This window comes from Ovis canadensis, chromosome 24, assembly GCF_042477335.2.
Source record: "Ovis canadensis isolate MfBH-ARS-UI-01 breed Bighorn chromosome 24, ARS-UI_OviCan_v2, whole genome shotgun sequence".
Lineage (NCBI taxonomy): Eukaryota > Metazoa > Chordata > Mammalia > Artiodactyla > Bovidae > Ovis > Ovis canadensis.
In genome coordinates this window covers 15576394-15589651 of record NC_091268.1, presented here as the reverse complement: position 1 = coordinate 15589651, position 13258 = coordinate 15576394, and the positions used below count along the sequence as shown (strand labels likewise).

Below are 13258 nucleotides of genomic sequence, written 5' to 3'. Positions count from 1 at the left end.
GCACCCGGGCCTGCTCGCAGGAGAGATAAGGCCAGGAGCACCCCCCCCGCCGCCGCCCAGGGAGGGGAGGCAGACAGGCGACACCAAGGGCACCGAGACAGAGCGACGTTTAATAGGACTGTTCAGGGCACAGTGCCAGGCCTGGGGGGGCATCCCGGCACAGGACAGGGGGTGGGGCTCTGGTCACTGAGGGGCTGGGGAGCGCTCAGGGGCCCCTTGCAGCAGCTGACAGAAGCGGGGAGGCCAGTGGGAAGAGGCCCCGGGGTGGGGTGCTCAGCGCTCCCAGTCCTGGCAGACGTGGAGGCCCCACTCCCAGGACATGTGGGCGGTCCTGTCGTCATCAGTGAAGAAGGACGTGACCACGTAGGCACCCCGCACCAGCGCGCCTCGGGGCGCCTCCTCCACCGGAGTCACGAACTCATACTCCTGGGCGCTTGGGCCGTAACTGCCCACCATGTAGACGGCTTTGTCCACTGCAGGGAGACGAGGGCACTGGGGGCTGCCCTCGGCCCCCCACAAAGCTCTCCCCCCCCTGCACCCCGCCCTCACCTCGCAGGCCGTGGCGGTAGGTGTGATGCAGACACTTCAGTCCACTGACGATCTCCTTGTTGACCTGAGGGACAGAAAGTGTTAATGGGAACTTCTGGGGCTGGGCCTGGGGCTGGCTGGTGTCCCTCAGGACAGCTCCCTCACCTTGAAGGTAATCTTCACTTTGTAATCAACACCCTCCTTCAGGACAAACACCTGGTTTTTCAGCGCAGCCAACTCCCCTGTTAGGGAAAGTGCAACTAAGCATGAACTCCTGTGAGGATGAGACCCTGAGCCCAGAGCCCCCACGGGGGGGCTGTGTCTGTGGGCTCTGCAGTCTGAGGACTTGGAATTGGGTCCTGAGAGGTCCATGGCGATGAGCCCAGGTCTCTACCCCAAAGATCAGTTGCAGGGGAGGTTACCTGTGAGGTCTCTGCCTGGGGCTTGGTGCCGCGCCAGGCATCTGGGAGTTACCTGTGAGGTCCATGACGATGGGCCCCGGGGCCTGCTCAGATATCAGTGTCAGCCTGGTCACCTGAACGTTGGGCAGGCTTGGATCTGAAGAGAAACCGGGAGTCTACAGGTGCCCCTACCCCACCCTCCCCCCAGGCCCAGGGAGCAGGCATACCCATGGCGGGTGGCACAGGCCCCAGCAGGGCCCGCTTGTACTTGACCAGGCTCTCGTCATCTGGATCCAGTTGCTGGATCTCCAAGAGGCTCTTCTTCCCCGGGGCCCGGTACTCGGGCACGGCCTCATCCAGCGCCTCTTCCGGTGGCAGCTGCCCCCCCTCTTTGTCGGTCAGGAGGACTGGGGTTTGGGGAGGCCGTGTGAGCAGCTGCTGCCAGCTGACCCTGGCCTTTGCTAGAGTCTGCCATATGGCCAGCTGGGCCTCCCACCGCCCAAAGGAGGGGACTGAAGAGGCAGCCGGTGAGGGCTCTGAGAGCGGGGTGGGCAGGAAGATGCAGACCAGCACCCACACCCAGCCTCTTCAGGAGGGGCCTGGCTAGTGCAGGAGGCTCCCAGAGAGGAGGCAAGGGACCCCTGGAGGCACCAGCCGCCTTCCCCTGGCCCGACCCTTCGTGCAGAGCCCCTCCCTGACTCTGAGGGCAAAGGTGAGGAGAGGGAAGGGCCCAGATGGGGAGCAACCCCAGGGCCCGGGGTCCACACTGCAGAGCGGTGACCACTGAGATTTCTGGAGCAGAGGCTGCGCCCCAACGCCCTGCAGGGCCCCTGGCCCTGTTCCCACAGCGCTCTGGGCCCCCACCACACTGCCCGGAACTAGCTTCCCTGAATGCCTCCCCACGGTGCCGGGGCTTCCTCCACACCATGCCCCATACGGTATTTGGTTCTTGCCAAACCCCTCTGCTTATGTTCTGAGGCCACCGCCCCAGGTGCCTCCAGACCCTGACAGCTGAGCCCGGTCCCCAGGCCATAATGGGGGTCACTCCCAGTCCTCCGCACAGTCCTGGGAGCCGGCTCCCATGGTGCCCTGGGGCCAGGTCTCTGAGTCCCTGCCCACTGCGCCCAGGTCTCCGCGGGCTCCTCGCCCTCCCCAAGGGGCGCGAGCCCCACCCAAGGGAGAGCGGACCTCGGGGGCAGGCTCCCGCGGGGAGAGGGGCCCCCTGCGGCCCTGGCTTCACAAGCAGACCCGCCCCCTCTTCACCCCTTGCCCCATGACTGTCTAGCCTGGGAGAAGCCCCCACCCTCGCCAGAGCGCGGCGGGGGGACCGCGCCGCAAGGTTCCCACCAGCGCCCCCAAAGTTTCCGCGGGGGAGAAGCGGGTCCGCCCTGGGCTGAGCGCCCCCGCCCAGAGCCCCCCGCCCACGTGGCCGCCCTGGCCCCGGCCGGGCCGCTCACCTCGGGCGCACAGCGCCAGACGGAGCAGTTCCAGCAGCTGCGCCCCCAGCTCGCACGCGTCCAGGCCCAGCATGGTGGCCCGCGGCCCGGCTCCGCCGCCGAGCCGCCGAGGAGCCGCCGCCCGCCCCGCCGCCGCCCGGCTCGGCGCTCAGCCCCGGCGCGACTGCGGTGAGCTCATCCCGGCCGGGAGCGCCCCCCGCGCCCAGCGCCGCGCCCGCGCCGCGCGCCCCCAGCCGCTCCGCGGACCCCGCGCAGCCCCGCAGAGACGCGCGTGTCGCCCGCTCGGCGCCGGCACCTGGTCGTCCCCGCCGCGGGCGCACCCGGACCCCGCGCGGCCGCCGCGGACCCAGACGCACGCGGCCGCGGTCACGGTCCCAGCCTTCCGCCCCGCCTGCACCCCGCTCAGGCCATCAGGGAGGCCCCACCCGCGCGGCGCCGCCGGGAGTCTGGGGAGTCTCCGGGGAAGCCCTCTGGGCGGGGCGGTTGGGGCCCGGGCCGAGGGGGCCGAGGGGAGCAGGTGCGTCCCCCAGACAAGTCCCCAGGCTCTTGTTACCTGTCGGCAGCGCAGGCCGCACCTGGGAGGCCCCTCCTCCTACACCCTCTGGAGCTTCAGTCTGGGCAGAGGGGACCCCTGGAGTGTGCCCAGCCTTGGGGGGCGGGGGAGCTGCGCACCCCAGAGGTTCACCAGCGTCAGCTCAGACGTGCCAGCGTCCACACACAGGGCCGAGGTCCCCCACACAGTGAGGCACTCCGCCTGGATGGGACTGTTTATTGACCGGGCTGTGCCAGGGCAGCTTGGGTGGAGGGGCCTTTGTATGCTCTGTGCTCCTGAAGCCCCTGTTCTTAGTGGGGGGAGAAAAGGGACTGATTCAAAACAGGATGGGGAGGTGGAGAGCTGAGAGGGGACACAGAAGGGCTCTCTGGTATTGATGCCTAAACCCTTGCGGCAGGCAGATTGGGGTCAGCGGGGCGGGGGCTGGGTGAGCTGGACCGCAGGCTGGGGCCCTGTAGGTCAGCTTGTGGGGGGGCAGAACACCAGCTGGAGTCCCCCTGCTTCCTTACACCCTGGTTTCTGAGGACACCCAAGGCTCAGATCTGCCCTTGCCCAAAGGAGCCTCTGTCTTCGGAGGAGGCCAGCAGGCTGCGGTGCTGGGGGCATGTGGGCTGGGTGTCCCCCCTGGAGCCCACCTGCCCACAATCTCTCCGAGGCAGGATCTCCTCAGCCCCTCGAGCGTCACATCCCACCCACCTCCTCCACTGCAGGGGCTCAGGAGGCCACTCTCCCCAGACCGGGGACAGCTTTGGCCTCTGGTGGCTTTCAGCCTCTCTGGAAGAGGACAGCTAGGTAGGCCTGCGGTCAGCCTGACCCGACCTGTGTGGGTGGGGCTGGGTGGGTGGGTTTCACTGGGATCTAGGGGAGAATGATGCCTGGAGGGGTAGGAGCCCCCTCCAGGTCCCTCCCCAGCTCATCCTGGACCTGGTTTCGCTGGCAGTGGAAATGGATTCAGATCTCCATGACTGAGGCTTCTGGCCAAAGGCCAATACCAACATCCTGCCCCACCCCCCAGCACCTAAAAAACAGAAATAGACCTGTCTGCACACTTTAGAAAGGCCCCAGCAAAGGCGTGTGGGACGCCAAGACGCTGGAGGAGGGAGAGAAATGGCCAGGCTGGGCCCTCAGCCCAGAGAACGCCAAGAACCTCCGGGAGCAGGTGCTGAGATCCCTCTGCCAGTAAAGCCCCACCCCACAGTCTCCCACAGCCTCAGGTCACCTGGGTGGGGTCTCTGCTGTCCAAAGCCCCCTCAGGCCCCTGTGCAGCTGATGGGACGGGTGCTGCTGGCAGTCTTCCCCAAGCCTCAAGGACCCCCACCCGCACCCCTACATAGCAGTGTCCCCCCAACCCGGGAGCACCGCGGGGTTCAGGCACAGGTTCACAACTGCAGGGACACTCGCTGCGGGCTGTTCGATCCCTCACCCAGACCCCAGAGCCCCCGCACGGCTGACCTCCGGGCACCCAGCAGGTATGGAGGAGGGGTCGCAGCAGTCCCCCACCTAGGCCGCCTTCTCCCTCCCAGAGTCCTCTCCTGGGTCTGCGCCCCAGCCTTTCCCCGAGCCCTCGCCCATCTCTGAACCTCCTCCCAGCTGAGCCCGGTTCTCTCATCCCCCATGTAGTCTGGGTGGGGCCAAGCCCCCCTCGAAGCGCCACGCAAGTCCCCACGGACATCGGTTTCTCGTGTCGTGAGGGGAGCCTGTCGTGAGGCGGATGCTCTGAGGCCCGCGCGCCCCCCGGCCCCAGACCTCGAGGCCGCTGCGGGAGTACACGCGGGCGGGGCGGGGAGGCGGCCGGAGCGGGGCGGGGCGCGCGGACACCCTCGCCGCGCCCGGCCTGCCTTTGCTATGGCCGCCGGCTCCGCGCCCCTTGGCGGGCACCCCCGTGTGCAGAGGCCGCATCTGAGCAAGGTGGGTGCCGGGGTCCCGGCTGCCCCCCGATTTCCTGGCACGCGAGGCCGGGAGGGGCCGGAGAGCAGTGAGTGCGGGTGCGCGCGAGTGTGGCCGCTACGCGAGCGCGCGAGTGTGGCCGCGGGTCAGGGGCGATGGCCCTGTGCGAGTGGGGTGAGGCGACGGAGACCCTGGGGCTGGGGTCGCCCCTCGCCCGCGCCCCCCCCACCCCCTCGGCCCCGCGCCTCCGCGCTCCGCCGCGGCCTGAAATCGCACCATCAGTGCGCTTTAATCTCCCGGCACACTGATCCGGCGCGTCCCGGCCGGTTCCTGGGAATCGGGGTCTGGGGGTGGGGCAGGCCGGCCGCCGTAGCCCCTCAACCTCCTCCGCGCAGATGGAGCGGATGGTCGTGACCATGCAGGACCCCGACCAGGGCGTGAGGATGCGGAGCCAGCGCCTGCTCGTCACCGTCATCCCGCACGCGGCGAACGGTGAGGCCGCTGCGGGCGGGGGCGGGGGCGGGTGCCCGCCGAGGCCTCGGCTCACCCCGAGTCTGCCGCGCAGGCAGAGACATCGTGGAGTGGCTGATCCAGAAGTACTCCATCGCAGAGGACGGTAAGGGGCCGCCGGCGTTCTTCCTGCGCCCCACGCGGCCCTGGGGCCGGGGCCAAGCCCGGGGGCTCCTCCCGCCCCTGAGAATTCACCGCCTGGCTTCGCAGAGGCCCTGCATCTGGGCAGCCTCCTCGTGCAGCATGGCTACCTCTACCCGCTGCGCGACCCCCGCCGCCTCGAGCTCCGGCCGGATGAGACGCCCTATAGATTCCAGGTCAGCCTGGACTGGGAGCAGGTGCGGCGCCCCCGTGGCTGCACCGCGCCCCCCCCCCCCCCCCCCGCCACGTCCGGGACTCCAGGGAGGGGCGGGGCTGTGGTTGGATAGGAGTACAGGCCTGGTGGTCCGCTGGCCGCGCCCCGAAAGGCCTGGGCTGGAAGTGTCCCCATGACAGAAAGGCCAGGTCAAGAGGAGGAACATTAAGCAGGGCCCCCTAAGGGGTAGTCCCTGCAGAGGACCCCGCCAGCTTGCTTACCTGGGTCCTGAGCAATCCCCGCCCCACCCTCAGGGCCCTGAAGAAAGCATCGCTGCATCTCAGTGCGTGTCCTCAGGCGTGATGGGGCCCCCCTCCCGGCCACACCAGGGACCCCGGCAGGGCCTGCCCTCAGTCCCAGACCCCAGAACTGCAACTGCGTCAGGGTCCTGGGCAGGAGTCAGGGAACGGCAGGTGGTCCGCTGAGCCTGGGGGTAGTCGACAGATGCCCCCCAGCCGGCCCAGTCTCTTCCCAAGGGAGCTGAGAGGGTGGGGACAAACTCTCGGGGTGGGGAAGGCCCAGAAAGTCCCAGAAACCTTTGTTCCTGCCCCTTGCCAGACGCCCTATTTCTGGACAAGCACCCTGTGGCCAGCCGCCGAGCTGGACTATGGTGAGCGAGGGGTGGGCCAGCCCGGGTGAAGCCTCGGTCTGGTGGCCTCGGGTGTGAGGCTGCAGGGGAGGGGAGCCGACGCTCCGCTGCAATCCGTGCCTGCCCTTCCAGCCATCTACCTGGCCAAGAAGAGCATCCGAAAGCAGGGCGCCCTGGTGGACCACGAGAAGGTGGGCGCCCTTCCCTTCGCAGGCTGAGCCCGGCCTGGAGGTGCCAGGCCCCACTTGCGGCCCTGGAGCACGTGGGGCGACTCAAGGGGAGGCGGGCGTCTGCGCCCCAGAGCTGGGCGCAGGAGGGAGGGTCCCACTGGAGGACTTGACCCTGCCCAGGAGCAGTACCACCAGCTGCGCAGGAGGATCAGCCACGCATGGGACCTGGTGATGATGCAAGCCCGGGAGCAGCTGCGGTGAGGCCTTCGGGCTCACCCCCGCCCCTCCCGCACGGGACCATCCAGGCCTTGGCCTGAGGGTGGGGCTGCTGGCGTGGACGTGGTGTCCCTCCATCTTCGTCCACCCCCACCAGGGCAGCTAAGCAGCGCAGGAAGGGGGACAGGCTTGTCATCGCGTGCCAGGAGCAGACGTATTGGCTGGTGAACAGGCCCCCGGTGAGCCCCTGGGGGGAGGTTCTTGCACAGCCATGGGGTCCTGCCCAGTGTACTGCCTCACGTGCTCACTGAGCAGGACCTCCTTTCTGACCCCTGGGAAGGACATGCTTTTAGGGGTTCTGTTGGGTGATAGGAAGTTCTCTTTCTGTGACGTCACAACCCAGAGGTCACAAGGCCAGGCCTGAGCTGCCCCTGCCCAAAGACCAGGGCCCACCTGCTTCTCTCTGGGTCTAAGGAATCTGATGGAGGACAACACCACCCTGGGGGGGTGAGGGGGGCACCAGAGGCCCTTGGGGGGAGGGGCGAGTGGGTGCACCTTAGGCCCTTGGGGGTAGGGGTGGGGTCACCTGAAGGCTCTGGGGGGCAAGTGGGAGCTAGGCTTCATTGCAGTGTGAGGGGCTGAGGTTGCAGGCCAGAGGTTCCTGAGGCGCTAGCCTGGGGCCTGCAAGGTGGGTTGAGGCCCCGCTGGAGAGCCTGGCGGCCATCTGCTACGCGGGCAGTGCCAGCCGACCACAGTAGGTGCGCTGGGGCACGTCCCGGCGGGAGCAGGCACCAGGGGCGTGATGACTCCATCAGGTGTGGCTGGCGTCTCCGGGAAGATGACCCCTAACCCTCCACCTGGGGGTCCTGGACTCAGGGCAGGGAGGTGGCGCGGGCAGGTGTGGCTGAGGCCGAGCAGCGGGCTGAGGGCCACGAGGGCTCCTGGGCTGCGAGCAGGGAGGGCAGCCGCCACCTCCCACGGGGTGGGTGCGCATGGTGGCAGGGCGGCAGGACCCCACGGGCTCAGCAGGGCCGCCCGGGGTTCCGGTCTGAGCAGCCCAGAGCCTGGGGTGAGCTTGGCCCAGGCGAGGAAGGACGAGAGGCCTCGGGCAGATCGTGAGCTGCACTGGAGGGGAGACGGGGTGGGCTGGGCAGGCAGACAGGAGACTGGGCCCAGGCTCCCCTGAGCACGTTTCCTCGGTGGGGGTGACACGGTCGGAGCTTCAGTGTCGGGGGTCAGGAGGGTCTCCGTAGTCCACCCGAGCTGTGCCCCCACTTCCTCTTGTCTCTGCAGCCGGGGGCCCCCAGTGTGCTGGAGCAGGGGCCAGGACGGGGCCCCTGCATGGCCGGGCGGGCGCCGATGGTGAGGGCCCTGTGGGCTTGCCCCCGCCCCCCACCCTGCCCCGAGTGCTCCCACCTCCCCTGCCCGCTCACCGCAGGGGGCCTGCTGTGGACTGCCCACCCGCCTGTCAGTCAGCCAGTCCCGGGGGCCTGGCACTCGGCCACTTCGGCTGCTCTGCTCCTTGCTGCCTCCACCCCAGCCCCCTGCTAACTTGTTCTCTCTTGACTCCCACCTGCTGCCCTGGGTGCAAGTGAGTGCAGCGGGCCCCATAGTTGGGGGGCTTCCCCTAGCCAGGGCAGCATCAGAGTCTGCAGGGCCTTGGGGGGGGTGGGCAGGGATAGGGGCCCAAGGGATCCAGGCAGAAAGAACCACACTCTCCAGAGCATGACTGGCCCAGGACACACGTCTGAACTTGGTCGCTGTTGAGTCCTCAGTCAGATCCTATAACACCCACAACAGGGCAGGTTCTTCTGGTCTTCCCGACTTAAGAATCATGCTTTGTGGTCCCGGTTTTATCACTTCCATCAAAGTCAGCTGAGAGGGAAGGTCGGCATCCCAGGTGTCCTGGGGGTGCCATGCCTCCCCCCTCCCCGTGGTATGTTTAAGCAGGAAGTAGTGATGGTTGAGGAACCTGAGCATCCAAGGGCTCGGTCAACACCCCGGAACCTCCAGACTTGGGGCCCCAGGGAGCTTCCTGAAAAGTCAGACCCTGCAATAGAGGCAGGGGATCTGAGGGGCAGGGCAGGGCAGGGGTGGGACATCAGGCCCCAGAGGGGCCTGCATTCTAACGGCAGCCCACTGGCCCCTTGCAGACCGAGACCGTGGATTTCTACAGGCGGGAGGTAGGTGGGGGGAGGAGAGGGTGGGGGGCTGGCGGCTCCCAGGCCTGGCCCCCCTCACAGGCCTCCTGTCCTAGGTCGAGTGCTTACGCAGGGCGCTGGGCCGAGCCCGGGTGAAGTCCTCCACCTGCTTCGAGGCGTGAGTGGGATGGGGATGGCGGCTGGCACTCCAAGCCCAGACACTTCCCCCTGTGCCCTGGTCCCCACAGTCCCCCTGCAGCAGCCCTGGCACCGCCCCACCCCCAGGTACCTGAAGTTTAGCAGCCAGCATGGGCCGCATGACCCCATCATGTCGGGGTGCCTGCCCAGCAACCCCTGGGTCACAGACGACGATGCCTACTGGGCCATGAACACACCCAGGTGAGCAGGTGGGCCAGGGGTGCAGGCGGGCCCACCCCATTCCTCACGCTTTTGACCCACCCGCCCTCCACCAGCGCAGCTGCGCCCACCAGGCTGCGCGTGGAGCAGTGGGCCTTCAGCTTCCGGGAGCTCCTGGAAGACCCCGTGGGACGGGCCCACTTCATGGACTTTCTTGGGAAAGAGTTCAGTGGTGAGAAGCCCCCACCGTGCTGCCTGCTCGAGCCCTGACCTCAGGTGCCCAGCAGCCCGTGGTGGGCCTGACTTGGTGCCTGGACCCCCAGCCGAGAACCTCAGCTTCTGGGAGGCCTGTGAGGAGCTGCGCCATGGAGGCCAGGCCCGGGTCCCCGCCCTAGTGGACGCGGTGTACCAGTGAGTGCCGCGGGCTGGGGTGGTGGCTGGGCAGCCCTGCAGGCCTGATCCGCCAGGCTCCCTGCGCCCCATGCAGGCAGTTCCTGGCCCCCGGCGCCGCCCGCTGGGTCAACATCGACAGCCGGACGATGGAGCAGACGCTGGCGGGCCTGACCCAGCCCCACCGCCACGTGCTGGACGACGCCCAGCGGCACATCTACCTGCTAATGAAGAAGGTGGGCGTCCCCACCCCCCGGGAGCTGCGGTCAGACTGCAGCCCAGGCCTGTCCAGACTCACTGCCCCTCCTGCCCACTGCCCTCCTTGACTTGAAAGCCATTTCCAGATTCCCTATCTGTAGGAAGTTCCCTTAAAGGACATGCCCACCTCCAATTCCTTTCAGTGTGGCCACAGAGGCCAGCATCACTTCCCAAACACCAACGGTATTCTTTGTTTACTTTTTTTGTATTTTTTTTCAATTTGTATTTATTTGGCTGCTCTGGGTCTTAGTTGTAGCATGTGGGATCTAGCTCCCTGATCAGGGATCGAACCTGGGCCCCCTGAACTGGGAGCTCAGAGTCTTAGCCACTGGACCACCAGGGAAGTCCCCTTTTTTTGTATTTTCTATTTTTATTTACTTATTTGACTGCACCGGGTCTTAGCTACAGCAAGCAGCGTCTCCAGTTGTGGCACATGCGATCTTAAATTTATTTGTATTTTTCACTGTGCTGGGTCTTTATTGCTGCTGCACAGGTGGTGGCTGAGTGTTCTCCACTCAGGAGGGACGCAGGGCCAGCCGTCTTTTCTCATGGCAAAGCCCGACCTTGACAGCTCCACCCAGGCCTCACACACCACTGCCTCCTCTCTGTGCGTTGCTGGCCCAGTGGTACCGATCGTAGAGGAGAGACGGGACGGAGAGATAGACTTGGTTCCTCCTCTACCACTTTTCAGAATAGGCAGTTGGAGCCGTGGTATCTGCTGAGGGCAGTTGGTGATGTCGGGATGTTTTTATTGCCATTGTCCGTTCACATTTTCACCGTATGGGATGGGTTTTGGCCCCCTCATCTCACGGGAGGTGCAGAAACCCCCTCTCGGCTGGCTGCTCTCGAGTCCTGTGATGTGTCTGAAACCTGTGGTGCTTCCTTCCTTTTTGAGGCCATCCTGCCCCAAAGCCAGCAGTTCCCCGAGGCCTTGGCCTTCCCCCTGTAGCGGCGTTTGGAAGCCTTGACCTGCAAACCAGACTGGTCTGTAGCGTCAGGGGTAGTCATGGTTACCAGGCCTTACAGTGGACAGAATCAGGGTGTGTTTTAAATAAAACACCAGGAGTTCGTACTGAAGCTTCTAATTTGGAATCATGATTATAGCATTCCCTTAACCTCTTTCTCCTCACTCACCTTCTGAAAATCTGGGTTCTCAGTGGTACTGTTATAATCACTCAACTTTTCCTCTAGGTTCAATTCACTCAGTAGCTGAACCGAGGATCATGGCACTACCACTCAAAGTCACTGAAAGTCGTTTACTGTTTTTTTTCTTGGCCCTTTGGCTGTAGCCCCTCGGATGCTTGGTTACATGTAGTGAGGGTGATGTCACCCACTTGATGCCCAGCTTCACCTGTCCCCACTTCACTTTCAATGTCTGTTAAATCACCTGTTTATTTTATAATCACGTGAAACATCTGCACTACTTCAGAATCTAACCTACAAAGCAAAGTACCTTCCACTGAATCTTGTTTATATCCCTGTTCCTCCACCTGAAGTTAACAATATAAATGTGTATTTATTTTTCTTTTTGAAACATAAGCAGCTGGGTTCTTAGGCTCCTGTCCCTTGTTACTGAATCCTGTCATTCTGGCCCACGCCTGCACCCTCTCTGAGGGTCCTAGAGAACCAGGGACACGGGTCCCTGTCGCCGGAGGTTCCTGCCCCGATGGGGGCCGGTCTCCCTGAGTCTGAGCTGGTCTGGGGGGGCCCTGTCTGAGGCCCGGCCGTGTTGGTTGAGCAGGAGGAGGAAGGGCTCAGGGCGAGATGCTGTCTCTCACAGGACTCCTACCCGCGCTTCTTGAAGTCAGACTTGTACAGAGACCTGCTGGCGGAGGCTGTGGTGCCCCCGGAGACCAAGCGGCGGTGAGCCAGGCGGTGCCCGGGGCGACGGGCGGGGGGTCAGTGGCCAAGCTCTCAGGCCCCTTCTCGCCCGCAGGGTGTTCCCGTTCACGCGGAAGCCCCGGCACTCCAGCCCCAGCCCTGCTCTCCGTCCTGCCTCAGCCTCTGGGGAGCCCGTGGGTGGGGATGGTGATGGGGAGACCTAGGGGGCCCTGGGGGAGGGGGCACCATCTGGCCCTCATCAGCTGCTCTCACCCGGGGCCCTGGCAGCTGCTGAGACCCGGCGCGCAGGCAATCCCGCAGGCCCTGAGCATCCTGCCTTGCAGCAGCTCCTGCTCCCTTGTCACACCCTCCCCGGGGGACTGATTCCCAGGGCAGGGGTGCCCTGCGCTGAGACGGGATGGCAGGTCCCGGTGTCCTGTGCTGGCGCCCACCCGGCCAGAGACTCGGGCGCAGTCAGGTGGTCGCCAGCAGGGGGCGCCAGCCTGCAGGGGACCTGCCCTCCCGCTGGGCCGTGGCCTGCCGGCCTCCAGAGACACAGACACAGCTCCAGCATCCCTGCTCCTCTGACAGCAGGGCCTGGTTCATGGCCAGGGCGGCCGAGCTTTTGGGGAAAGACACCCGGGCTCCTTGGAGGGGCAGCGCCACCGCCCTGAGGGCGGCCCACACCCTCCTGCCTCCGGCACAGAAATAAAGGCCTCCGGGCCCTCCCTCTGAGCCCTCGCTGCTGTGGTCCCCGTGGTGGTGCGTGTGCCTGTGGCGTGGAGGCTGCGATCGCTGGCGAGGAAGTGAGCAGGGTCCCGTATGCGGAGTCCACAGGCCTTGGGCAGAGCTCAGGCTGCAGACTTGGGGTTTGGGCTTCGGGGGGAGACGCGGCGAGAATCTTGTGCTCTGGCGGCACACGGACGCCAGAGTTCTCCGGGGGGCCAGGTGGTACTGAACCAGGTCTCCAGGGCCAGCTGTGCCTGAAGGCACCCCTGTGGGGAGCACAATACTGGCCACAGCCCCTGGGAGCGCAGTGGCCACCGGCACAGCGGCTTCACTCACAGGCCCGGGTGCACGGAGGAGGCTGTCTCTTGGGCCTGAGCCCTGGCTGCTGGCACACTGTCCTGGGGCCTGCAGGCTGCTCGCTGCCGGGAGCAGGCTCCTCTCTCTGCAGTGTGGGCCCTGCTCTGGGCCTCGGGGGCTCTGTGGCTTCTCACAGGGACAAGGGATGCATTCCTTCAACTCTGGCCTCGTTACCACGTCCGAGGCTTTTGCAAGAAGCAGAGCTGGTTTTGGAAGCAGCCTCGTCATGTAAACACTTTTAGTAAATTCCTGTAGGATTCCCCACACGGCCCCATTGCTTTGTGCCCAGACCTGCATCTCACTGAAGCTCCTGCCTGGGTTGCTCCTGCTGGGTGGCTGGGGGACCCCCCGCCTGTCCCAGAGGGGGAAGTGCACCCACAGGCCAGGCCCCTGCCCTGTTCTGGGTGAGCAGGGTGGGGTTGCAAACCCGAGACACATCTGGAGGCTATGCTGGACGCCCCCCACACCTGGCCAGCCAGTTTGGGTGCTGGACGCCCACCCTCCAGACACACTTCCCACCGATTCAGCAGAGACACAGG

At 65.7% G+C, this 13258-nt stretch overlaps 2 protein-coding genes across 2 annotated transcripts; one reads left to right on the top strand and one right to left on the bottom strand.

Annotated features, from left to right (window-relative positions):
* Window positions 1-91: 91 nt before the first annotated feature.
* On the bottom strand, window positions 92-2963 carry ARHGDIG (Rho GDP dissociation inhibitor gamma). The gene is made up of 6 exons (XM_069569489.1): window positions 2387-2963; window positions 1157-1336; window positions 1003-1086; window positions 694-770; window positions 550-613; window positions 92-473 (listed from the first exon to the last, which is right to left on the bottom strand). Exons 1-6 carry the CDS (start codon window positions 2457-2459, stop codon window positions 274-276), a joined length of 678 nt encoding a protein of 225 aa, XP_069425590.1. The 5' UTR covers window positions 2460-2963; the 3' UTR covers window positions 92-273.
* Window positions 2964-4569: 1606 nt separating this feature from the next.
* Window positions 4570-12368, top strand: RGS11 (regulator of G protein signaling 11). Its single transcript, XM_069569528.1, has 17 exons — window positions 4570-4847; window positions 5222-5318; window positions 5392-5442; window positions 5547-5653; window positions 6250-6301; window positions 6413-6471; window positions 6631-6707; window positions 6824-6905; window positions 7960-8028; window positions 8820-8849; window positions 8924-8985; window positions 9093-9206; window positions 9281-9396; window positions 9488-9575; window positions 9652-9790; window positions 11593-11675; window positions 11749-12368. Exons 1-17 carry the CDS (start codon window positions 4785-4787, stop codon window positions 11855-11857), a joined length of 1398 nt encoding a protein of 465 aa, XP_069425629.1. The 5' UTR covers window positions 4570-4784; the 3' UTR covers window positions 11858-12368.
* The last annotated feature ends 890 nt before the right edge of the window (window positions 12369-13258 follow it).

Coding starts and splice junctions, on each gene's coding strand:
- ARHGDIG (XM_069569489.1), bottom strand. CDS start 2,459: ATGCTGGGCCTGGACGCGTGCGAGCTGGGGGCGCAGCTGCTGGAACTG. Junction 771..1,002: donor CATCGTCATGGACCTCACAG/GTAACTCCCAGA, acceptor TTTCCCTAACAG/GGGAGTTGGCTGCGCTGAAA. Junction 474..549: donor CTACCGCCACGGCCTGCGAG/GTGAGGGCGGGG, acceptor GTCTCCCTGCAG/TGGACAAAGCCGTCTACATG.
- RGS11 (XM_069569528.1), top strand. CDS start 4,785: ATGGCCGCCGGCTCCGCGCCCCTTGGCGGGCACCCCCGTGTGCAGAGG. Junction 6,708..6,823: donor CAAGCCCGGGAGCAGCTGCG/GTGAGGCCTTCG, acceptor CACCCCCACCAG/GGCAGCTAAGCAGCGCAGGA. Junction 9,397..9,487: donor TCTTGGGAAAGAGTTCAGTG/GTGAGAAGCCCC, acceptor CTGGACCCCCAG/CCGAGAACCTCAGCTTCTGG.